The sequence below is a fragment of the Bombina bombina genome, chromosome 10 (assembly GCF_027579735.1).
Source record: "Bombina bombina isolate aBomBom1 chromosome 10, aBomBom1.pri, whole genome shotgun sequence".
NCBI classification, from domain to species: domain Eukaryota; kingdom Metazoa; phylum Chordata; class Amphibia; order Anura; family Bombinatoridae; genus Bombina; species Bombina bombina.
Genome location: NC_069508.1, coordinates 29,223,314 through 29,249,712, shown reverse-complemented (window position 1 = coordinate 29,249,712; position 26,399 = coordinate 29,223,314). Strand labels below are relative to the sequence as shown.

Genomic DNA, 26,399 nt, shown 5'->3' with positions numbered 1-26,399 from the left:
GTAATAAGGATATTACTATAATAACCCTTGGCGCTAACGTGTAGCTAAAATTGGTAATGCAGAGGTTCTAATTATTGTATAGTATAAACAATAAATTACCTTGGTGCAAATGGAAATGATAATTCCTTGCAAAAATGTGAAAACTGGGTAGTTGATTATGGGATGCGCTTAAGGATGAACAAGAGTAATGGTGCAAGTAAAAAATAAACAAATTTTATTACAATCTTAATCGTGCACAGAAATATTTTTTAAAACAAAATTTAAAAGACACTCTGATCAGGCGTTTGACAATGTAGTATCAATAAAAATCCCTAAAAACCTCAAAATAAAATTGCATAAAAGAAATAACAATAAAACAACAATGAGACAATCACTATCACAAATGGTTAATTTGAGATAGAGAACAAAGATCCCATTGGAAACCAAGGAAGATCCACGTCAGCTGGAAGTTAGTGGTATTTTAACCGGAGCTGTAACGAGATGAGATCCAAATGAACAGACAGGAAGAGAGCCAAAATTTAAGGTGTTCACTTATTACTTACACCGAAAATGCTCTATGAAGTCCCAGCTGTCTCTCTATAGCGGTCCTGGATTAGATCACTGCTGGATGGATCCCCGAAATGAAGGAAAACCTCTTGTCTTTTACAATCCGTATCAGCAATCACGCCAGATAAACCAAAGGTGGAACGATATCCTAGAGCAAGCCCCCCCCAATCCTCTGAGATTGATAAAAGACTTGTTTGTAGTGCTTGCTCTTAGTGTTTGAAACACGCAAGAAGTCACATCAGTTACAGGATGGTGAAAGTCGATGTTAGATGCTGGTCACAATATAACCAGGGTGTCAGAGTATATGAATATTATGATGAATATTACATATGTGTACATATATATATATATATATATATATATATATGTATATTTTATACACTGTATATGTTAGATGAGAACTCAGGATTAATTAAACATGAGTTTGTTGAACACAGCTTCTAATACACGTCTATCAGGATTGACGATCAGTAGAGCCTTTTTGAAACACAAACATTTCTTTTCTAAAGGAAATAGCTCAGTGACCCTATTCATTTGACTATATATGCAGATTTTTATAACCTCAGAACATTTGGTGAGGTGAGAAAAGAATGTGTTCAAGGACCCCTTTGGAATTTGACACGTGTGATACAACAGTTCTATCTCACTGAATCTCTATTTGAAGACTTACTGCAAAAACCCCTCTTGGGGGAAGGTGACACAAATAAAATCAAATACACATCTGCACTGCTGGCTAAACAGGAAATATGCTGTTTTAAAGACTCTTACAACTCCTCATGGATTGACCCCATGTGGTGAGTATGAGACAAAAAGTCTGGCAACTGAAGTTACTGAAAAGTTAGAATGTTAGGATAATACAGTGAAGACAAATGACTTACATTATGATTTCAAAGCAACAGTATATGTTTTAATGGACATGAGATGTGTGTGTGTATGTGTATATATATATATATATATATATATATATATATATATGATATATATATATATGTGTATGTTTTGAAAGCATGAATATCTTAGCCTCTGTGTGTTTAAGAACATGAATAGATGTTTATGGACCTGAAGAGAAGTGATTATTAACATTTATTTTTATTTCAGATCTACATAGACAGGATTCACTTGGAATACAGTACAATACTGAATTAAAAATAAGCTATTATTCACATATAAATGCCAGGATACCGATAACATTGTAATGCATTTTAAACTAATAATTAGCAGTATTAAATTACCTAAATAAAATAAAATGTTAATAATATAACATATTTGGTATCAGAATAATCAGAAAAAAATAACCTAATATTAACCATCTGTAATTGGGGTTATATATGATTAATGCAGAGAGTGTGATCTGATTAAATAACCATTTTATAAAAAAAAAAATTAACTTGCTTAAAAATGTCAGAAATGCTGTATTGTATTGCTATGTTGTACTGTATGCTGCCACCTGGTGTTATGTTGCGAGAACTACAGCCAGAAGGTTCTTTCTGGCTGTTAAAAATGAAATTTCCAAGGGCCAATCCGATTTAGACTTCCCAGATAACCAATGGGAAGGTCAGCTCCCGTAGTGCCACCCACATGATGTCATCAATGATTATATAATGGGAGTGTTGAATGCACAAGGGAGAGTTGTCTGTAACTTGTTGAAAATTAGTGATCTGATTTTGGCTGCGATATACCTGAAAAAAAAAAGTTCACTTCAGCAAGGAGCTTAAAACTTATCCTTGATTTGTGCAAAAACCTTCTTTCAAATGAGATGACCTAAAGACCGCTACGAATTGGTTCAAAATTGGTGAAGTATATTGTATTTTAAATTGGTAGTTATAAGCCTAGGTTTTGTTCAAATCTGTGTCTGAATTGGCTAAGTAACTCATCTATACAAGTTCTGATATTGTCGGTTAATTTTGTATTAGGATAAATTGCAGTTAAATAGCAGAATATATATTTTATCCTATTGTTTTATAAACACTGTTTAGAATTGTATTGCTTGGATGTTAAAGGTTTTTAGTCCCATTGTGTTAAATAAATAAGGCTGAATTGTGAAGGTATATTGTTCTGGGTTTTGTAAGAAGAATAGCATATCTTAAGAGTTGGTTCTAACGCATATAAACTTTTATTTAGTTTCCTTTTATTGCAAATATAGTTCAATATGTTTATGGATATTAACTAAATAAAAGAATTCAGATATTTATATTAATTGTATGGTCTAGTAGGTGCATGGTTGATAAGGGTTTCTATTTCTTTGTATTGTGTTTATAACCCTGCCATAAACTTATATATATTATTTGGATAGCACTACTAAGATTTTCATAAATATACTGACAAGGGTTATGTGGATTGCATCAGTTGATTCTCTTCCGCAAAAACTTTGTTCTTGGTTCAAATAGAGTCTTTCATGTGGTTTTTCTTAACATTGTTATAGGAATTACTGCCTTTAAAATGTCAATGGGTTTCACCCAGTTCTGGGCTTTTTCAAGATCTAAAAAAGCTAGAATTGACCATTGGAACAAATAAAGGGGACTTTTATTCATAAAGTATAAAATACTTCATGCTGAAAGCTCCTTTATTTGTTTCAAGCGTTCGCCACACTGAACTGCTCAAGCAGCCCAAGGCAGAACTCTGTTTTGCTAAGAGATGACGTCTACCACTTAGCAAATAGCCATGCGTTCCAGCAGGCACCAGGCCGGATTTCCCGCACGGCTATTGGCTCACCTCTCAGCAAAACAGCGTTCTCAGCAAAATAATATCCATTAAAAAAAGCATTATTTGAAACTGAATTAAGTATCATGTCTCTTTAACACAAATATGAATAAGAAAAAGTATATATATATATATATATATATATATATATATATATATATATATATATATATATATATATATATATATATATATATACATATACACACACACATATATATATATATACATATACATATATATATATATATACATACATACATACATATACACACATACATATATATACATACACACATATACTAACAAACAGAATACTTTCATACAAAATACAATTAAAAAATCCCTTTAACCCTTTAAGGACACAGCTTTCAGTTTGCTCAATTGTTTTATGACGGAAAAATTCCGTCATATGTCCTTAAGAGGTTAAAAGTCATTTTTTTGTATTGAAAAAAACAAACAAAAAAAAGCATTAACAATCAGGACATATTCAACTAAATCTACACAAATCCTAATGTGATTAGATCATAAAAAATGAATAGTTTCTATGGACTAATATGTTAACAGACCAAAATAAACCACTGAATATGTGGAACACATTCTTCTATTTAATATTCAACAAGAACCTGAGATGCTTAAACGCTAATTAAAACGGCAGATGGGACAATATCTGATTTGCCATTTAATTACATGTACCTATGTTAACTACAACATAAATAACCACCAGTTTCTAACAGACAAACAATTAAATAAATAGCATTGATTTTTAATTATACAAACAACAGCCCAAAATCCTATGAGCCCCTGTATAAACCTCTGGATTATCTGAAATTGCATCAAGATAGTCAAATCTGATGTCATCTAGAGATTCTAGACCGTTGTCATTAACGGGTGACATCATCTTCATTTACAATAAATACAGAGATGTCTCAGATTTAAATACCAATATTGCATAGCAAGGAGGAGGTGTTACTAAAGTCAGAAAAAGACTAACATTCCCTGAAAAGCCATCAATGATATGTTTTAACTTTCTGTCCAGAACTCAGTCACTTGACTTTTAGAAAGGCAAAGTTACACTATTAATGATAGATAGATAATCAAGTTGCAATCAAAACTTGAAAGATGAAAGTTAGAAGTCAATAGGAATATGGAGTTTGATACAAGCTTCATGAGCCAGTTAAAGCTTGTATTGACATTTTGAGAGATATATAATGTTAAAAAAATAAAAAGAAGATCATTCTTTATGAAGTATGGCTCCCTGCTTCACTAGAGGGGGATGTTACTAGTAGACTCAATGTTAAAGACAGGGGAAATGACTTGTCTACTTGTTTATTGTGCTAAATATATACAGACATAACCGCCATATAGTCATCAGAATGTAGCAGGAGCCTATAGAAACTCTGTAACATCAAAGTAGCATCTGGTTCTACAACCTGTAACAACTTCCTAACAATAAACTGCTGGCCTGAAAGAACCACCTACTATTTGCATTTTACAACTCACTGGTTAGTGTTTGACAATAGAAACATTTGGGCTCACAGTATCTTTATAGCATGAAATATAAAAGCACTGGTTACCCAGGAGGAGCTGGTACAAGTTACGGCAACGCTGCAGTCAGGGCTCCTGCACATTGTTAGCAGCTGCTGGATGTGTATAATGTGCAACAAATATAGCATTTTATTATAATATTAATACTGAAGTATCTGTAACACTAGACATTTGCATTTATACAATAAATACAACCAGTTGGCACAAGCTGGATTATAGGATAAAGCCCATAGTGCGCACAAGGATATATAGAACTGAGCATCTCGATGTCACATTATAATAAAGGCTCTCTCTTTAACCCCTTCATTACCACTAGGGAGGACAGAAGCAGACAGTGTGGGGGGGCTATAGGACAGTGTGAGAGGGGGCTATAGGACAGTGTGAGGGGGGGCTCTCTCTTTAACCCCTTCATTACCACTAGGGAGGACAGAAGCAGACAGTGTGGGGGGGCTATAGGACAGTGTGAGGGGGGGGCTATAGGACAGTGTGAGGGGGGGGCTATAGGACAGTGCGAGGGGGGGGGCTATAGGACAGTGCGAGGGGGGGGGGCTATAGGACAGTGCGAGGGGGGGGGGGCTATAGGACAGTGCGAGGGGGGGGGCTATAGGACAGTGCGAGGGGGGGGGCTATAGGACAGTGCGAGGGGGGGGGCTATAGGACAGTGCGAGGGGGGGGGGCTATAGGACAGTGCGAGGGGGGGGCTATAGGACAGTGCGAGGGGGGGGCTATAGGACAGTGCGAGGGGGGGGGGCTATAGGACAGTGCGAGGGGGGGGGGCTATAGGACAGTGCGAGGGGGGGGGGCTATAGGACAGTGCGAGGGGGGGGGCTATAGGACAGTGCGAGGGGGGGGGCTATAGGACAGTGCGAGGGGGGGGGGCTATAGGACAGTGCGAGGGGGGGGGGCTATAGGACAGTGCGAGGGGGGGGGGGATAGGACAGTGCGAGGGGGGGGGGCTATAGGACAGTGCGAGGGGGGGGGGCTATAGGACAGTGCGAGGGGGGGGGCTATAGGACAGTGCGAGGGGGGGGGGCTATAGGACAGTGCGAGGGGGGGGGCTATAGGACAGTGCGAGGGGGGGGGCTATAGGACAGTGCGAGGGGGGGGGGCTATAGGACAGTGCGAGGGGGGGGGCTATAGGACAGTGCGAGGGGGGGGGCTATAGGAAAGTGCGAGGGGGGGGGCTAAAGGACAGTGCGAGGGGGGGGGCTATAGGACAGTGCGAGGGGGGGGGCTATAGGACAGTGCGAGGGGGGGGGCTATAGGACAGTGCGAGGGGGGGGGCTATAGGACAGTGCGAGGGGGGGGGCTATAGGACAGTGCGAGGGGGGGGGCTATAGGACAGTGTGAGGGGGGGGGCTATAGGACAGTGCGAGGGGGGGGGCTATAGGACAGTGCGAGGGGGGGGCTATAGGACAGTGCGAGGGGGGGGCTATAGGACAGTGCGAGGGGGGGCTATAGGACAGTGCGAGGGGGGGCTATAGGACAGTGCGAGGGGGGGCTATAGGACAGTGCGAGGGGGGGCTATAGGACAGTGCGAGGGGGGGCTATAGGACAGTGTGAGGGGGGGCTATAGGACAGTGTGAGGGGGGCTATAGGACAGTGTGAGGGGGGCTATAGGACAGTGTGAGGGGGGGCTATAGGACAGTGTGAGGGGGGGCTATAGGACAGTGTGAGGGGGGGCTATAGGACAGTGTGAGGGGGGCTATAGGACAGTGTGAGGGGGGGCTATAGGACAGTGTGAGGGGGGGCTATAGGACAGTGTGAGGGGGGGCTATAGGACAGTGTGAGGGGGGGCTATAGGACAGTGTGAGGGGAGCTATAGGACAGTGTGAGGGGGGGCTATAGGACAGTGTGAGGGGGGGCTATAGGACAGTGTGAGGGGGGGCTATAGGACAGTGTGAGGGGGGGCTATAGGACAGTGTGAGGGGGGCTATAGGACAGTGTGAGGGGGGGCTATAGGACAGTGTGAGGGGGGGCTATAGGACAGTGTGAGGGGGGGCTATAGGACAGTGTGAGGGGGGGCTATAGGACAGTGTGAGGGGGCTATAGGACAGTGTGAGGGGGCTATAGGACAGTGTGAGGGGGCTATAGGAGCACACACAGGGGTCTGGCTTTGTATTTACTGGGCATCACCATCCCCTCCCTCCGGAATGAGCTTACCGAGCTTTCCCCGGGACTCCTCCAGCTTCTGTATCTGGTTCTCCAGAAAGAGCATGGTGATGCCGAAGGTCAGTACCGCCAACAGCTGCAACTTGGGCGGCATCATAATCCTTAAGAGCCCCATTCACCTGATCTATCGCAACATAACGCAGGCTGAAGGCGATGTTATCGGGACAGAATGCTTTCTGCGCGAGGGGAGGGCTGAAACGGATACGCACCCGCGGAACCAGGGAGAGGGAGAAGGGAATAGTAGCACCGCGGACAGCTGAGGCTCCAGCCTGACGTGCTGTCTCTGTACAGCAGCCACCGCTCCTCCGCCTCTACCCGCAGCACCAGCAACAGCGTGTGACGTCACTAGCCCCGCCCCCTGCGTGTACGTCCAGCAGCTCCACTCCGCACCACTGGTTGCTAAGCAACCAAACTCCTCAGTTCCTCCCTTCACTGATTGGCTACAAATTATGTCGCAAAGTACTCACTGAAGGAATCCTGCTGTCTAACTGGAAGCTGATTAGGGCCCTTTTAGCTGCCCTTATTGCGCCTAAATATTTTGATAAATCATTTAAATTTCGCATATTAAACACTAAACCTGCTTTATAATCACAATATAATTGTATTATTTATATGAGGAAGTTTATTGTCATTTAGTGTTTGCTTTTGTGCAGCATGTGAAGCCTCCTCTGGTATTTACATTTGTAGCACTGTGACACCAGGCAGGCAGTTACATAAACAGCTCCTGAGGAGGACCCCAGACAGACAGCTGCTGGTGGGAAGATGGTGGCGGACAGGATGCTGCTGTGGCTGGTCGCTGTGCTACAGGCGGTAAGTGTTACATGAGAGCTAGAGGAGATGTGAGTGCAGTGTGGGAGCTGATGTTTGGGGCCAGGCATTAATACCGTCCGCTGGCGGCTCCTTAGCCAGCGGTTCCTGCTACTTTCGATTGGGTGACGTGGCCCTGAGCTGTTTCCTGTTAGCGGCATCCCGGGTGTCTTACATTATATCTCACCAGAGCTGGGGTCGCACGCCCAGGGCCACAGTTATCTCCTTGCTGCAAAACAAATTATATATTGTAAGCGAAGAACCCCAAAATACCTCTTGAAATAAAGTAAAAGTTGTGTAAAGTAAATTTTCAGGAAATGTACATAGCAGCATTTACCAAATGGGCAATGCTCGTCTCCGCTAATGTTTGTAGGAACTTCCTCAAAGGGACATGGACGTCAAAATACAACTAATTTATTACTTCAAGGCACCATCGTTTGCAACAAAATATTTAGCAATGTTATACATTGTTGCTCTCTCGTGCTCATCAATGTGTTATGATCATAGTTACACAAACTGCTGCCATATAGTGCCATAGACACGTTCATGTTCCATAGCCTATACAGGTATGCCCTTCAATAAAGGATATCAAAAGAAGAAGCTACATTTGACAGACTAACAGTGGAAATTTGTTTATAGTTAAATACACCTGAATCATTAAAGTTTAAATGATATTTGTGGGTTCCTTTTAAGATTTATAAAACTAATCAAATGCATCAATATAGTAGATAATGTTATAGTTAAACAAATAGTCAGAAACACAATGAGTTAAGCTATTGTTCATGATTCACAATGTAACGTGTCCTGTTCCTGGACAGCAGAACAATCGCACACCTGGTGTACAAGTTGAATTGTGTGTTTAAACCTCTTACCAACAATGGTGCATGTGTTAATACATGTATTTATTTTATTACTGTTACTTTAGCAAGAATGAGTCAAAAATAAACCCAAGACCAGGGGTATCAAACTCAAAGTATCTGGGGGTGGGGGCACTTTCCAAGTGTTCTTCTCCCATTGGGGCCACTTGAACTAACAACTGGATATACTAGGAAATGGAAAAGACATTTAGCCAAGTAGTAGTGCCTGGTGGGAGTTGAAGCCAACAATAGACATACACAGTTTTCTATATTTATCTTGTGAGTGCCAAGTAAAGTGATCATCTTGGAACTGTATAGCAACGTCAAAAGTTTACCCAACAGTGAGTGGTGGGAGTCTACACTGACACTTGCCTTTATATTTGACAGCCCAAATTAATAGTTTACCTATTAAACTACGTAGAACCAGATGAAACTATCTTGAGGGCCCATTTGGCCTTTGGTCCAGTACTTTGAGACCATTGCCCAAGACCAATAAGCATATTGTAAAGCAGGGATTGCCAAATGGCTGTCCAAGCGCCCTCCGTACTCTTTGTGGTCCTTAAGAAAAAGCAGAACTAAGAATGTTTGCCATAGTTTTTGTGGCCCCTGGAAAAAGCAGAACTAACAATGTGTGCTTTGGGGTTTCCAAAACTCAAAATAGCCATCTGGAGGGCAGAGCCGCAAATAAAGGCTACCCTGCAACCTTACCTATATCCCCTCTGTCACTGGATATTTTCAGGAAGTATAAAATTCACTGTGTGTTTAACAGTCTGTTAGGAAGTAGGCCAGGATCCATGACAAGAGGTTGGCACGGATGTTTTATAATAATGTTAAGGAACATTTTGCAAACAAATCTACATTGCAAAATGATTGTAGACAAATTTGAAAATGCAGTTACTTTTTTTTCTTTTCTTTTTTTTTTCTTTTTTTTTTTTTTTCTTTTTTTTTCTTCAATTTCAAGAATATAGACTTATGAAATATAGGTTCCATTGTGCACTTAGTTTTGTAAGCTGACAAAATCTCTGGTTTAGACCTTCTTCTGCACTTTCCAGCATACTCACCCAGTCTAAATGTTTTGTTTTAGCTGGCCACATATGGGGCTGAACTCTCCTCAGAAGCTTGCAGGGATCTTGGCTTCTCCAGTAATTTGCTGTGCAGTTCCTGTGACCTGCTCGGACAGTTCAAGCTGAATGAGATTGATTCATTCTGCAGAAAGTGCTGTCAGGAAGAAGCGCATATTGAAACACGGAAGGTAAGCGTAATGAAACCTCATTGAAAAATACAATAACTTTTAATTAATTTCCCTTTAAAGAGACATTACATTTTTAACTACTGATGACAACACATGGTCATCATTCACACAATACTGTTAGTGTAAATGACAACCACATGTTATTGGGGGGGGGGGGCTGTGATTGAGGCCCACCTGTGGTCTTGGGTGTTTTACAAGGTGGTGTTGGGTTAGGCCTTAGTTGGGGGATTATGGTTATGTAAGTGATGCAGCCTTATTTGGGCTTGGTGACATATATTTTTTGTAGCACAAAACCCAGAGGTTGCAGGGACGGTAAATAGAAGAAGGCAGCTGGATGGGGCAGTGGGTGCTTATAAAACCCTATCTATCTCGGCTCCCTTAACTCATACAAATCCCCAAGACGAACTGTTAGAAAGGTGACTGCATTATTTAAAAAAATAAATTAAAGCACATTTTGTAGGAAGGGGGGGTCTCTAAGTGCCTGTAAAATAATCACAAGGCCTAGGGACCCCACGTCCTCTTGTTTTAAAGCCTATATAAGTCTTAATAGCTAAGTGATCAGCTGGCATGAATACATGTGCATTTATCTGAGTAGAGGCTCATGGGATTCATGTGCAAATCAGTTATATAATTATACAAATAGGCCCTAATTTATGAGGATAACCCCTTCTTCTTTTAACTGTTTACAATCTTGTTTATTAACCCCTTTCTGCCAAGACTCATTTGTCTACATAAGACCAAAGTTCCAATGTAAACAAATGAGTAAAATTGAAATCACGTGATCGTTCATAAGATGGTGTAATTTCAATCATGGGATCTGGGGGGAGTGTCTATGATGTTAGGCATGCCCCCAGCTCACAATCCCATATAGGAAGTGGATTATTGTTTCAGGACAGACAAACAGGTTGTTCGATGCCTTCCTAACGGCCCTAAAGCCCAGTGCAGTTAGGGCGGCATAGAACGTCCTAACAGCGGGAACGGGTTAAAATTTGAATACATTTTATTTAATGAGGGTGTCTCTCAGCACTTATAATAGGCCATCAAAAAGACCCAGAGACCTCCAAGACCCCTTCTTTTAAAGCCCAGAAACCCCTCTTTAAAATAAAGCCCCTATATAAGTTTAATAGCCGAGTGATCACTATTGGTGATTACCTGGTGTGAATAAATGTGCATTTATTTGAGAAGAATGTGTAAAAAAAAAAAAAAATAATAATAATAAAAAATTGTTTATTCTTATTTTAAATGTTATAAACAATATATATATTTTTATTTTATTTTTTTTGGGGGGGGTATAGTAATATAACCGATGTGCACACATGAGCCCCCTGTGTGCACATCGGTTATATTACTATACCCTCCTCAAAAAAAAAAAAAAAAAAATATTGTTTATAACATTTAAATAACAATAAAAAAAATGTATTTTTGTTACACATTGTATTGTAGAGTTCTCACATGTCATGATATATTCTTAAAATAATGGTATAGTTTAAATCTACTGGGTCTGCTGTAAAAAAAAAAAAAAACACAATATATAATGGGTGGGTGGCCTACAGTGAGGATTAGTGTGAGTAGCATCTAAAAACTCTAAAATAGCTCAGTAGTTGAAACCCCAAACTTTTCCTTTATGATTTAGACAGAACATACAATTTTAAACAACATTCCAGTTTACTTTTGTTATCTAATTTGCTTCATTTTCTCTAGGTATCCTTTGTTGAAAATGATACCTAGGTAGGCTCAGTAGCTGTAAGTTAGTTCCTGATTGGTGCCTGCACATGTATGCCTCTTGTGATTAGTTTATTAATGTGTTCAGCTAACTACCTGTAGTGCATTGCTGCTCCTTCAATAAATGATACCAAGATAATGAAGCAAAACTGTTAATAGATGTAAAATGGAAAGTTGTTCAAAAATCTATGCTGTATCTGAAAGTTAAAAGGAAATTTAAGGGTTTCATGTCACTTTAAGGGGTTAAACACTAAATAAATACCAGATAGAATGACGTATTTAAAGAAAAGTTTAGCCTGAGAAAATATGATTATTATTTTTTTTTTTAGACAAAAAAACAGAAAAGAAAGATCAAACATTTGTGATTGACCTTCTAAAGTGCATTTTTTTTTTTTTTAAATAATCTAAATTAGTTATTCTAGTGTGCGTGTCCCTAGTTATTAAGGAATGGTAGTAAAAAATGTTTTTGTCTAACCGCCCCCCTTGGTGATTAGGATTTGTAATAGTACACTGTTTCTGCTTATATACTGAAAAGTGAATGTCAACTTTCACAAATTAAAGCCCTGTTTTTAAAAATACTATTAAAAACAGGGGCACTTTCATTCATGGAAAGAAGGAAGGTGTGTGTAACACAAGTATCCTATATAAATCCACAGAGAAAGTCTGTGGAGGGTTCGGAGTGCCAAAAGTAATCAGTAAATATAAATTGGAAAGAAGCACCAATGGCAGCACTCGCTTATATAGAGTATGGAGTGGTAGGGACCCCCCCCCCCCTATCATTTAAACTATAACTTTTAATGATAATCAACATAATAAAAATCAGTAGGAGACGGATAACATAGACAACATATAATGTTTAAAAATGGCACAAATAGACACCTATGTTACGGTTGCCTCCAGGCTGGCTGGAAGTTGGACCGTAGAAAAGGATGCTCCTAGCGCTCACCAAAGGAGCAGCAGCACCTTAGACACTCTAACTACTGCGTAGCCACCATAAGTAACGCAGACTCCACAAACCACCGCTGCTGGGCTGGTATCTCGCCGTCTGCTCTGCGCCCTGGACCTACGACCAGGCTCCAGTAGGTGAACCTCTTCCTTCTGTAGCAATCCCCGTAGCTAAGGGAGTATGAAAAGCATAGCAATCCCTGTAGTGATTATAGCTGAAGCTGTCCCCTACAAACATGAGTCAAAGCTGCAAGTTAGAGGGTCAACATAGGTCTCTGATGTGCTGGAGCACACAGCCTGCTTTTTATTGAGGTTACATGCAAACAGGACACTCTCAGGGGGAGGCATAAAATCCCCCATCACACATTTGATATTAGATAGAGAGACACTCCCTTTGACAGGCCACAACATTACTTCAGCAGATAACATTTTACACACAATAAAACAATGCAGTCCACCTTATCACTACTAGAAGTCTGATTAGACAATGGGAAAGTTTATCACTAAACTTAATTAGAGCTGATCCCAGCAAACTTGTATTTAGAATGCTTCTTGAAGCTGAACAAAGTTATCTCTGTAGTTCTGACCGAAGGGTCTGTCACATAGCACTTAATGGCACACAATGAAACTGAACCAAGTGGGAGAAAGCCAGGGACAAGTCATTTCACAGGTCTGTGGACATAGTCTTAAAGGGGCATTGTTCACCAAAGTCACAATATGTCCCCAGACGGTTCTTAAAGGGCCACACACACCCAACAAAAGTCAATATGTCCTCAGGGGCACAATCTTCCAGGGGCCATAGTCATGTGGAAGGAGGCTGGCAAATAGGCTTCTCCAAAATCCAGGGAAGCAGGGCAATTTTCCATTTAAAGGGCCAGTTACAAACAGCAGTTTGTAACATATCTCCCCTTTTGGAGGGAGACTAACCAGGCACCTGACCTTCTGCCGGTCAGTGCCCAAGTTAGTCTCGCAACCCACCCACAAATAATCGCTAGCAGCAAAGTAGCCCCCCCACAATACGTAGTACTGGCCTGTAAGTTCCAGGTTGCAGGATGAAAGTGCAGCATCCTCGGCTTCCTGGCGCAGCTGGGCAAATAGCTGATGGTACTTGGGGGGCAGAGGCCAGCGGCACTCTGCCCTGGTGCCAGCGCTTCTGCTGGGGTGAGGGGTTTGCAGGCCAGTCCTGTAACAAGGGGGTCTGTAGGGCAGAGGCCAGCAGCGCTCTGTCCTGATGCCAGCTCTTCTGCTGGGGGAATTGGGGCATAGTCCTGCCCGGTGGCAAAGGGAACGTGGGGGTTAACATCTCCACTGTTAACCCTGGGCCCAAGTTAGGAGTTAGCTGGGGAGGGGGAGATTGGCTTACCTCCTCCTCCTGATACTCCGGCGGCCGTTGGGAAGGGAGGTCGATGCTCTCCGCTTCCTGTGGAACATGCTGCGGCTGGGGAGAGAGACCGGTTGTCTCCTCTCCCTGGAAGGCACACTCCGGCTGGGGAGGGAGGTCGATGCTCTCCCCTCCCTGTAGCTGGGTCTGTCGCTGGGGATCTGGGCCGCCTGCCCAGCATCCCTGTAGGGCCGGTAGAGAGACTGCGGTCCCATCTCCACCTGCCTGCTGGGGGTCCTCCCAGGACCAGTCTGAGGCCTGCTGCCTCTGGTATCTCTGGTTGGGGTTGGGGAAGGAGACCGGTTGTCTCTTCCCTCTGCACAGTATACTGCCGCTGGGGAGGGAGGTCGCTGCTCTCCTCTCCCTGTGGAACATTCTGCGGCTGGGGAGAGAGACCAGGTGTCCATACCCTTAAACTCCACAGTTGGCGCTCAAAGGCTCGTGCCGCTTTGTTCTCCGTATCCAATTCCCGGATGATGCGACTGACTACCTCCTGCGCAGGGTCTGGACCATATCGGACTAGCCGCCTCTTTACCTCTGGAACGAAATCCGCGCCCTCATAGCGACGGATCCGGTTGAGGTGCTCTTCACATGGTTCTGACCAGTATCTTGTCAGCTCCATGCTGCTGTAGGTAGGGACGCTGCGCAGTGGCTAGCGTTGCCCTCAATTACTCTCCTACGATACCAGTGCTGTTGTGGTGCTGCTCCTTGCGCTAGGACGCCAATCCCACCGCTGCCGCCAAATGTTACGGTTGCCTCCAGGCTGGCTGGAAGTTGGACCGTAGAAAAGGATGCTCCTAGCGCTCACCAAAGGAGCAGCAGCACCTTAGACACTCTAACTGCTGCGTAGCCACCATAAGTAACGCAGACTCCACGAACCACCGCTGCTGGGCTGGTATCTCGCCGTCTGCTCTGCACCCTGGACCTACGACCAGGCTCCAGTAGGTGAACCTCTTCCTTCTGTAGCAATCCCCGTAGCTAAGGGAGTATGAAAAGCATAGCAATCCCTGTAGTGATTATAGCTGAAGCTGTCCCCTACAAACATGAATCAAAGCTGCAAGTTAGAGGGTCAACATAGGTCTCTGATGTGCTGGAGCACACAGCCTGCTTTTTATTGAGGTTACATGCAAACAGGACACTCTCAGGGGGAGGCATAAAATCCCCCATCACACATTTGATATTAGATAGAGAGACACTCCCTTTGACAGGCCACAACATTACTTCAGCAGATAACATTTTACACACAATAAAACAATGCAGTCCACCTTATCACTACTAGAAGTCTGATTAGACAATGGGAAAGTTTATCACTAAACTTAATTAGAGCTGATCCCAGCAAACTTGTATTTAGAATGCTTCTTGAAGCTGAACAAAGTTATCTCTGTAGTTCTGACCGAAGGGTCTGTCACATAGCACTTAATGGCACACAATGAAACTGAACCAAGTGGGAGAAAGCCAGGGACAAGTCATTTCACAGGTCTGGGGACATAGTCTTAAAGGGGCATTGTTCACCAAAGTCGCAATATGTCCCCAGACGGTTCTTAAAGGGCCACACACACCCAACAAAAGTCAATATGTCCTCAGGGGCCATAGTCATGTGGAAGGAGGCTGGCAAATAGGCTTCTCCAAAATCCAGGGAAGCAGGGCAATTTTCCATTTAAAGGGCCAGTTACAAACAGCAGTTTGTAACAACCTACATATAACAATCAGAAAGTAGAGATACTACTCATAATTAGATACTGGGGTAAAATATAGCAACCCCCAATACCATATAAAAAACCCCAATGGGGGGGTGCCTATAGTTGGACCCTGAGTAACTAGCCTAATCAGAGTGTGGAACAATTTTTCACAGACGGGTGTGCTAAGCTGTATATACAGTTGGAACACTAAATCAGAAGGGACACAGTCCCAAATGCATATAGAGAGAGCAGGCAAGTAAAGGATACCCAGAGTCAGACCCAGAATAAATAGCCTAAACAGAGTGTGGAACAAATTTCACACACACGGCAAATACTAATATAACAAAGTAATATATCAGGGATATACCCACAGCAATTAATTACATAAGTTATTAGTATAACTATAAGGCTTAATTAGTAACTTTATGTGGAACAGATTTCACACATAGAGTTTGTACTGTATATTGTAGGTGTTGGTCGCCTGATGTACATTTCGCCATAGCTTTTTCATGAAAGTTTACATTGAAGCTGTTCTTTTAAAATACTGACCTTTTATTCCTAGCAAGCGTTGAACACCAGAGCAGCGATTTCTCCGCCCCAGGAAGTCTCTTCTTACTTCAGAAATGACGAATCCGACTTCCTCCAATCACGGCGTGGCTTCAAGCAAAGTTTTGCTCGGGGGGGCCGTTATTAGAGGAAGCCTGATTCGTAATTTCTGACAAGAGACGACCTGGAGGCGGGGGAATCGCTGCTCCGGTGTTCCACGTTTGCTAGGAATAAAAGGTAAGTATTTTAAAAGAACAGCTTCAATGTAAAATTTTATGAATGGGGGGGTGGAGCTTGCCAGCAAGGAGAACAGATGTATGTGCCTGGAGCTCCTCTGCTAAAACTGATCAAAAATGGGCATATATCTAATTCTATAACAGACTAAATTACCAAAAAGCTCAGTGATTAGAGGCAACTACATTCTTAAGACCTCTAAGTAGCAAAAATCTGATATTTTGTTGATTTCGGAGCTACCTCAGCAGCATTATGGTTGGGGGGCCTACAACATCTAATGAGACAGCGTGGACACGACCTCCCCTAACATGTAAAAAGTACTTTCTCCAAGAGTTTACAAACGAGGGCGAGCAATCTTATCTTAACAGACATAGAGACCTAATAGTCCGCCAAAGCCGAAAGTCTCAGTAGCCGGTTCAACTTGGCGGACATTTTGGGGACCCTGCTCACAGTTATTAACTTGGAGGTGATAGTCAGCAATCCACGATCTCCGGCTTATGCTGACGCAAATCGCCATTTTGGGAAGACAGTCTAAGGCCTACAGCGGAGAGAAGCGGGAGTGATTACATTGCGGCTCCATCAAATTGATCCACAACCTACAAGACCGTAGTAAGTTACACACATTCACTTTTGGGCAGGGGATCACTCTAATAAGAGCACATACATTCTATTGCCGCACCTGTAAACAGACAAATCTATGGCTGGGCCTAAAAATCAGCAGCCCTAGGTTTTTAGAGATTTGGGAAGAGGCCTATATCGCCAAACCCATTAGCTCCTGATCTGAAATATTGACTTTCACTCTAAAACTAAACAAGGCAGTGATCCTTGCCATATTGGAGGATCACTTTAAGTACCTCCACTTACTGATTGGTCAGTGTTTTGGCGCTGATGGGCCCTTCATGGCCGTATGTGGCGCAGCCTTGCCAAGCACTACGCAGGAACAGACATATCCTAAAACGAGGAACATATCTTCAAGCTGGCAGAACCTACAATTCCAGCTTCTAGCCCAGCGGTCATTAGCGGTAGCCTAGAGAGGATGTCATCTGGAGCGGCCGCGGCTTTACTGGTCTCCTGCTCCCCCCCCCCCCATGTGAGTGCAGTTCTGCCGGAACCCTATACCACCATGTCAGTAGACACTGGGGCGACAATGGCTGAGAGTGTTATCCCCCCGCTAGCTGTGGAGCAATCCCTATCCAGCCTAAAAGCCGTTTAAAGTAGACTTGAGAAAACCATGTTTCACTATTTTTCATGCCTCAGGTCCGGTCTCATTTTGTTAAGGCTCTTTGAACTACCACCTGGAATACCTTTTACTGCTACTTGAGCCATTCTCTGCTCAAGAATTGGACTGCCAACATATCATCAGGCATTGGAGATTGGTTAGCTGTGGTCGCACCGGTGTGGGCTAAGTGACTTGAGTTTTTTTTTTTTTTTTTTTTTCTCAGCCCTAATGTGACTGTCTTTGCCTCTCCTACAACTGTTTAGTTTAAATTGTAGAAACACTGCTGTATTTACCCCATTGTCCACTTCCCATAATATGGTGCGTGTATTTTATATACCTTATTTTAGTACTTTGTTTTGCACTTATGGTTATACTGTATGTTCTGGAGTTTCCACTATAGTTAATATTGATACTTGTTAATTCCCTATACATTTTCTAATTCTCGGTTCTGCCTGTCATTAAGGGTTATATATCATACACATGCATCATATACCCTTTCTATAAGCCTATTTTAGCTCCTAACATGTTTGTTTCAACATAATAAGGTATCCTTGATTGGGGTGACCAGATTCTTGATGATGGTTTTTGGCTTGGTCCTAGGTTCCACAGTTTCATAGATTTTTATATTATTGATTTTGAGACTTGCTAGGCGCTGTCTGTGCTAGGCACAACGGGTGATAGGTAATGTTTGTGCTATGGGTATTGTGTGCTGGGTATTGGCGTCTGGGCTAGGTACAGGGTGTGCTGGGTATTGGCGTCTGGGCTAGGTACAGGGTGTGCTGGGGACAGTCTTAAGATCACTTAGTGACCTTCCAATCTATGTTATCCCCTTCCTCAAGTTGCTATGTATTGTTGTTTTAGATTATATTAATAGTATATAGAGAGATTGATATAGTATGTATCGCTGGAATATAATCTCCTGAAGTACAAAAGTTTTTGTTCTAAGAGCCTCTATATATCTCACATATACCTTACACTGGCTTTTGGAGCACCAAACTTTATACGTACTAGCCCCCCCCCCTCCACATTCAGAGCCCACATCGGGGTTCAATTTAGGTGAATTATTTTCACCACAAACAACCTTATTTTACCCATTCTTCCCTTTTGATCCCCTTCCCCAAAAATATTGTATTATAAAAGTGCGAGTTTCCCAATGGTCAGATCTATTTTGGTTTCTTTAAAACGGAAAAATGCGAGTCAATCTGATGTCTTCTATTTATGATTGAACTTTTTTACCCTAGTTTGACCTTGGGGGTCGTAGGTATCCTATTTATTGTATTTGTATGTACTCAAGGGACCTGCAAGTCCTATTCAGTGTTTGACTTTGTTGATCTGTGTGCATTTGCCCATTATTGTACCTTTTTTATTCTAAAATTTAAAAAAAAAATATTAATAAAAAGAAAAAAAAAAACTTTCATGAATGAAAGTGCCCCTGTTTTTAATAGTATTTTTAAAAACAGGGCTTTCGTTCGTGAAAGTTGACATTCACTTTAACACAGATTATTCGATTAAATTATCACTTTATAATGTTCCCTATAATCAGAATAATATATATATATCACAAACAAACGACCTTTTTTAACTCCCCTTCTAATCTCATTTGCATAAAGATCAGTATATTAAGCGGTAAGAGTGCACTACTTCTTAGAGCTTGAAAAAGGCCAGTTACGGCTGAAACATGTTGCTCTTTACGCTCTACCTTGTTACTTTGGTCCCATTTGGGCATCCGTAGTCCTAGAGGTGCAGAGAAGGCTAGGATCACTAGCAGTTCGGATTTTCAAAAATACTGCCAAGAAGCGTTTTTTGAAAAAACAAGCACAATGCACATTTTGGACAAGCCAGATTGCTAACGGGACTATTACCTAAGGAAGCTACGAACCAACTCCCGGTGTAAGTAAGAGTTAAACACATTTGCTTTTGGTTCTTGCGTATTTTTTGATTTGGGATTTTCTTTTTTCCAGCTTCTTGCCGAAAACTGATTAAGGTTAACTTATGCTGATCAGTTATGCACGTCGTGTTTTTAACTGGATGCTACACTTAAACAAATGTCTGTTTTTATTGTTGCGTATATATTTCAAATTAAATGCATTTTGTTTTTTTACATTCACATTTAATGGATACTCTACTCTGTCATCGGATGTCCTTTTAAGCTGTATTTTTACAGCGCTACCATGTACTCTCTTCTTTTATAAGGGTGTTTTGCAAGTATTTGATTTTTGAGGAATAGGGATCCTCTAATTTCACTGTTAGCTTAGCCACTTCTTGTTCTGAGCTGATATCGTTTTCCCATTTCGTACGATAGCCATGAGTGCCGCCATGTTGAAATCACTGCATCCTAGTGCCAACGTGTTTGCACATGTGCAGCAGCTCTTTCAGATACCTGAAGTTTAACCAAGGTTTTAAAATGGCAGTACCCATAATTAGAGGGAGGAGCATGAAGTGTTTTTACATCTTAAAGTGCCTTGCAATAAAATAAGTTGTTTTAAGACTACTTTCTTTTTTTCTTTGCAGTTGATTTTTGTTGCTGAGACAATCTGTTAAATCAAGATTCAGCAATACTTAAAGGGACAGTATACACTCATTTTCATATAACTGCATGTAATAGACACTACTATAAAGAATAAGATGCACAGATACTGATATAAAAATCCAGTATAAAACTGTTTAAAAACGTACTTAGAAGCTCTCAGTTTAGCTCTGTTGAAAAGGTAGCTGGAAAGCCCACTATAAGTGGGAAATAAGACCCTCGCCCCCTTCTTTTGCATATGAAAAGACCCTTTACACAAACAGGAGCAAGCTGGAGAAGGTAGCTGACAGTATTCTCATAAAACAGAGCAATGTTATTTAAAAATAAGCAAAACTATTCATTTAAAAAAAAAAAAAAAAAAAAAAACTTTATGGGCTATATAAATCGTCTACAAAACATTTATGCAAAGAAAAAAAATGAGTGTATAATGTCCCTTTAATTCAAACCTTACATTATCATTAACCCACTGGTAAATCCTTTTGTTAGATAATTAAGCATAGGCAATCAGTTTAATTCACCGATTAACTGTCCCACTTCCATTTTGTTAAAGTGATAGTAAATCCTAGTGTTTGTGAAACGCTAGGATTTACCTGTGCAACAAATAAAGGGGACTTTCAGTCATGAAGTATAAAATACTTAATTGCTGAAAGTTACTTTATTTGTCTGCAGCGTTCACCGCCCTGAGCGCCTCAGGGCAGCCGCAGCAGAACGCTATTGCCGGATAGCTAGCACGCTATTGGCAAAATCACCTCACTGGAATTAGCGTTCTGCTGTGGGCGGTCTGAGGTGCTCAACATGAAAGTCCCCTTAATTTGATGCACTGGTAAATCCTAGCGTTTCACTTCATGACTGAAAGTTCCTTTCATTCTTTTGATATCCTTTTATTGAAGAAGCAGCAATGCACTCTTAAGAACTAGCTGAACACATTTGTAAACCAATAAAAATGGGCATACAAATTCAGCCACCAATCGGCAGCTAGCTCCAAGCTCCTAACCCTATCTAGATATCAACAAAGGATACCAAGAGAATGAAGCAATTTAGATAATAGAAATACATTGCAAAGTTTTTTTTTTAAAACTGTATATTCTGTCTGAATCGAGAAATTTTTTTTGTCCCTTTAACTGTAAATCACTGCTTTACTTTCCAATAAATGTTTGAATATTATAATCCAAAGAATTCAGCAAAATATCAATTGAAGATTAATAGAAATAGTATAAAACAGGGAAACTGATTCACTCCCATAAATTAACTAATCTGTTTTTATTCTTCAGATTACTGCTGCTTTTTTATAACCGATACTGCCGTTTTTATATGACAAAATATAGGAGCTATTTGTGATTAGTTTAATACACCCAGCAGGTAAAATGTGGGAACATAAAGACATTGTACTCTAAAATGTTCTCCCCTGACAGTAAGCGTAACAAATGTTACATAATTCTGCATATAGTGCACAATTATGTAACATTATCTTAGTGACGGCTTAAAAAAACCCAAACCAGAGATTTAGCACCTAGCTATACTCTCTTACCTTGTTTCTCTCCAGGCTCTTCTGAATAGGTCTTCTTTTCAAAAGCGAATTGCGGCCGCTCTGTCTAATCACACGCTATTGAACTAAATGTAGTGCACTACCAGAGCGGGAGCGCACTACATTTAGCTCAATTGGGCGTGCAGTGATTAGAAAGGGCGTCCATGATCCGCTTTTGGAAAAGACCTATTCAGAAGAGTCTGGAGAGGAAACAGGGCGAGTATAACTGGGGGCTAAAATCTCTCAAATTGTTTTTTTTTGTTTTTTTTAAAGCTGTCGCTAAGATAATGTTGCGTAATTGTGCAGAATTATTTAAAAAAAATTCACATTTACTATCCCTTTTTAAAGGGACATTCCAGTCAAAATATAAATGCACATAGATTTATCGCATCTTTGAATAGAAACACATTTTTAATATACATGTATTAGCAAAAATGCTTCTATTAAGAGTTATCACTGTTTTAGTGTTAACCTTTTTTCTCTGCATGTGAAGCATATCTAGATATTTTCACTGCACCCACATTTTAAATACTGCAGCTGCTCAGATCATCAGAGGGGCTTGTATCATGTCAGCAACTAACAAATTTAGTCAGTACCAGATGGTACATGCACCTTTAGGCTCTCCGAACAAGTGTTGTGTTTAAAATGCTGGTGCACGTTGCATACTTAAATACACTTTTGAAACAGCTATAGCTTTTATTAGAAGCATTTTTGCTAATGCATGTATATTACACAATTGCTTCTGTTCAATACCGAAATGCACCCATGGGGGTTCCAATTTTGGCTGGAATATCCCTTTAAGTATCTATAAATGTTATCCACATCACACTTTCTATTTTTTATGTGTCTTGTGTTCTAGTTCTGAACTATTTTATAAGCAGCAATAACTAAACCTTGTTTATGAGATTTATATTATTGTTTCCTGGTCACCATGGCAGCATCATATGTGGGTAGCTGCTTCCCTCAAGCTGATCTCAGCTTCACCTCACATAATACTGCAGTCTTTGTGCTCTTGGATACTGAAGCGTTGAAGTCACATATTTGACTTCTGTTACTGGTAAAACATCTGAAAGTCCCATAAAACTCAGAGGGAGAGTGAAGTCAAAATTCAACTGATTCATATAGAGTATGTAATTTGTAAACACGAGCAGCAGTGCACTGCGGAGACCTAGTTGCTGATTGGTTGTACATATACTGTATGCCTCTTGTCATTGGCTCACCTCATGTTTTCAGCTAGCTACCAGTAGTGCATTGTTGCTCATTCAACAAATGATACCAGAAAACGAAGTAAACTGGAAAGTTTTAAATTGCGTTCTTTTTGAGTCATGAAAAATATTTTTTTTTCATGTCCCTTTCCTGAAGCAGTTCTGACTCCTTATTAGTTTTATGTGTTTGCTTCTTTATTTTTATTAACGCAAGGAGCAAAAAGTAAAATGTTTTAATGGTGTGTTGTTGTGTTTTTTTTTTGTTTTTTTTTAATAGGTTTCGTTTTAGTGTTTCACTTTTCTATTAAAGGGACATGAAACACAAGTTGTTTTTTTCTTTTTCTTTTGTGATTTAGATAGAGCATGTGATGTTAAACAACTTTACAATTTACCACTATCGAATTTGCTTAAAGGGCAAGTCAACACAAAAAATGTTCTTGCTCATATTTAGATAGTTTCTAAGGATTAATAGTGCAAACTGTAGCCCAATTATAGAAAATAAATAGTGTGCAACTACAGACTTACCAGTTGTCCCTCAGCGGTTTTGAAATGGCTGCCTGCCCCTCCTCTCAATTTCATCATCCCCATCTTGCAGTCATCTTCCATTGAATTTATCTTTACGATCCAGAGCTTCGCACATGTGCAAGGCGCCGATTTTTATTGAAGGGGGGGGCTTTTCAAGAAGGAACTAAAAACAACTGCTCAGTATCATAGCAGTAGGAACTGCTCTGAGACAGATAAGCTGTCGGAGTGATGAAGAAAACGCACACTGGTCTGCCGCATATAGGAACCGCTATGATACTGAGCGTTTTTTTTTAGTTACTTCTTGAAAAGGCCCCCTTCAATAAAATTGGCGCATGCGCGAAGCACTGGAACACGTAGGATCACAAAGTTACATTCACTGGAAGATGACTGAAGATGGGGATGACGAAATCGAGAGGAGAGGGAAGGCGGCCGTTTCAAAATGGCCGAGGGACAGCTGGTAAGTTTTTTTTTTTTTTTTTTTTTTTTTTTTTTTTTTTTCTTGCACACTATTTTCCAAAATTGGGCTACAGTTTGCACTATTAATCCTTAGAAACTTTATCCAAAACTGCTGCCATATAGTGCTCCAAAGATGGGCAGACTCCTAAGCTCACTTCCCTGCTTCTCAACAAAAGATACCAAGAGAGCAAATAAATATTGATAGAAGTCAATAAAAAAGTTGATTAAAATTGCCTGCTCTAGCTGAATCGTGAAATAAAAATTTGGGGTTTCATATCCCTTTAAATTATGCAATTTGTGCTTCGGGTAGTTTGAGTAACATTTATGAATAACAAAATTACTTTACGGGGACCTGGCTACTTCATCACAAGACATCCAAACGAAAAGGCACCCGGCACAGGGCTCACAGGTTAAGTAAAAGCATAAATTTGGAATCAAAAGAACGATATACACTTCACATGCAAGAAAGGTCACTCGTATTAGTTCTGCTGAACTTCAATCACCACTAGTTACTGAATGGCTAACAGCTCTAATATGTACCTGCACAACTCCTCCTCCTGTTCTGAATATCCAATCATTAACTGGAAACACTAATTGAAAGCTCACCTATGTTAGCAATTATCTTAAAGTGAGATGCATATCAGGAACCTTGTAGTGTATATATTCTAAGGAGATGCATATACCTTGTAGTGTATATATTCTAAGGAGATGCATATACCTTGTAGTGTATATATTCTAAGGAGATGCATATACCTTGTAGTGTATATATTCTAAGGAGATGCATATACCTTGTAGTGTATATATTCTAAGGATAGAGGATGGCATGTTTCTAAAGCTTCACACATATAAACAATGTACAAAAGAATTATGAAAAATACATGGTATAGGGATACAGTATTAACAACAATGGTAACAATTCCCTGTTACAATCTATTTTATTTTAATTCAGTTTATTTTATTTTTTTTACTTTTTCACACTTGCTGATTGGTGGCTAAATGTAGCCACCAATAAGCTAGCGCTATCTAGGTGCTGAACCTAAAATGGGACTGCTCCAAAGCTTTACATTCCTGCTTTTCAAATAAAGATAGAAAGAGAACGAAGAAAATGTGATAATAGGAGTAAATTAGAAAGTTGCTTAAAATTGCATGCTCTATCTGAATCGTGAAATAAAAGTATTTAGTAACCCTTTAAGTAACGGTACATACAGTAGTAGTGAGGGTGGTTTGTGGCATCAGTACAGTATGAAGTAGATGTGATTGCTATGAGATTCGTTTCATGCATTGATCATGTAGAAGACCACAGAAAGTCTGACAGCTGTCAGTCTGTCTAATATATGAAAAGAGAACCGTTATTAAATAGACATAAATCTAATGTTAGTGCAGGGCTTAAAGGGACAGTCAACACCAGATTTTTTGTTGTTTTAAAAGATATATACCCTTAATTACCAATTCCCCAGTTTCCATAACCAACAGTTATAATTATATACGTTTTTACCTCTGTAATTACCTTGTATCTAAGCCGCAGCAGACTGCCCACTTATTTCACTTCTTTTGACAGACTTGCATTTTAGCCAATCAGGGCTGTCTCCATGGTAAATTTACGTGCCTGAGCTCAATGTTATCTATATGAAACACGTGAACTAATGCCCTCTAGTGGTGAAAAACTATCAAAATGCATTTAGATTGGAGGTGGCCTTCAAGGTCTAAGAAATTGGCATATGAACCATCTAGGTTTTAGCTTTCAAATAAGAATACCAAGAGAACAAAGCAAAATTAGTGATAAAAGTAAATTGGAAAGTTTTGTTTAAAATTCCATGCCCTATTTGAAACATGAGTTGTTGTTGTTTTTTTGGGGGGTGGTTTGGATTTGACTGTCCCTTTAACAAATTAGTTCAAAATCTAGGAGGCAGACTAAATTTAGGGGGCAGAAACTTTAGCCATCCCTCCCGCACCACCTAGAGAGGCTGGAACTCTGTACATGAAACACTAAAAGACATGTGAGACAGAATTATGTATTAAAAGCAAAGATTAGCCTGAGATTAATATACAGTCTTTAACAATGATGGTTAAAGAATTGGCTTTTTGACCTTTATTAGGGATCACGGAACAAGCAGTTTTGCAGGAAAAGTATTTATAAAAGAACAAGCAAAATAATCACTATTCATTATTAAATTTTTTTATTATTTTTTTTTTTTTTCAATTACCTTAAAGTCCAAAATATCCTGCACCATTTTTCTATTGTTGTTGTTTTGGTGTTTGTTTAATAAATAGATAAGTAAAAGTATATTATGCAGACTGTATCTGGGAAATTATAGTTCAGTCATCCTGTTAGAACATTGTGGACAGTAAATAAGTTCTCATCGTGTTCTGGAACTCTAGCGATTACTCTTGTATGAGACACTACGGCTGATTGGTGTGTATATATGAGATCAGCAACATCTTTACTGTTCTTTGGATGCTAAATAATAATCTAATAGCGTATTGTTCCATTTGTTATTAATCACTAGAGACTTGGGGCGTCTGACAATAGATTGTATACCTGCCTTTCAGCTT

General features: G+C 40.4%; 2 protein-coding genes across 2 annotated transcripts in view; one reads left to right on the top strand and one right to left on the bottom strand.

The window, feature by feature from the left end:
• The window catches only part of HS2ST1 (heparan sulfate 2-O-sulfotransferase 1), a 280,471-nt gene extending 273,168 nt beyond the window's left edge, over window positions 1-7,303 (bottom strand). The window contains exon 1 of the mRNA XM_053693915.1: window positions 6,958-7,303. Within this exon, the coding sequence (XP_053549890.1) occupies window positions 6,958-7,081 (124 nt within the window). The 5' untranslated portion in view covers window positions 7,082-7,303. The remainder of the gene's footprint in view (window positions 1-6,957) is intronic.
• A 333-nt stretch (window positions 7,304-7,636) lies between these two features.
• SELENOF (selenoprotein F) overlaps window positions 7,637-26,399 on the top strand; it is a 54,869-nt gene continuing 36,106 nt past the window's right edge. Inside the window, exons 1-2 of the mRNA XM_053693914.1 lie at window positions 7,637-7,776; window positions 9,715-9,882. Coding sequence (XP_053549889.1) covers window positions 7,729-7,776; window positions 9,715-9,882 — 216 coding nt within the window. The 5' untranslated portion in view covers window positions 7,637-7,728. The remainder of the gene's footprint in view (window positions 7,777-9,714; window positions 9,883-26,399) is intronic.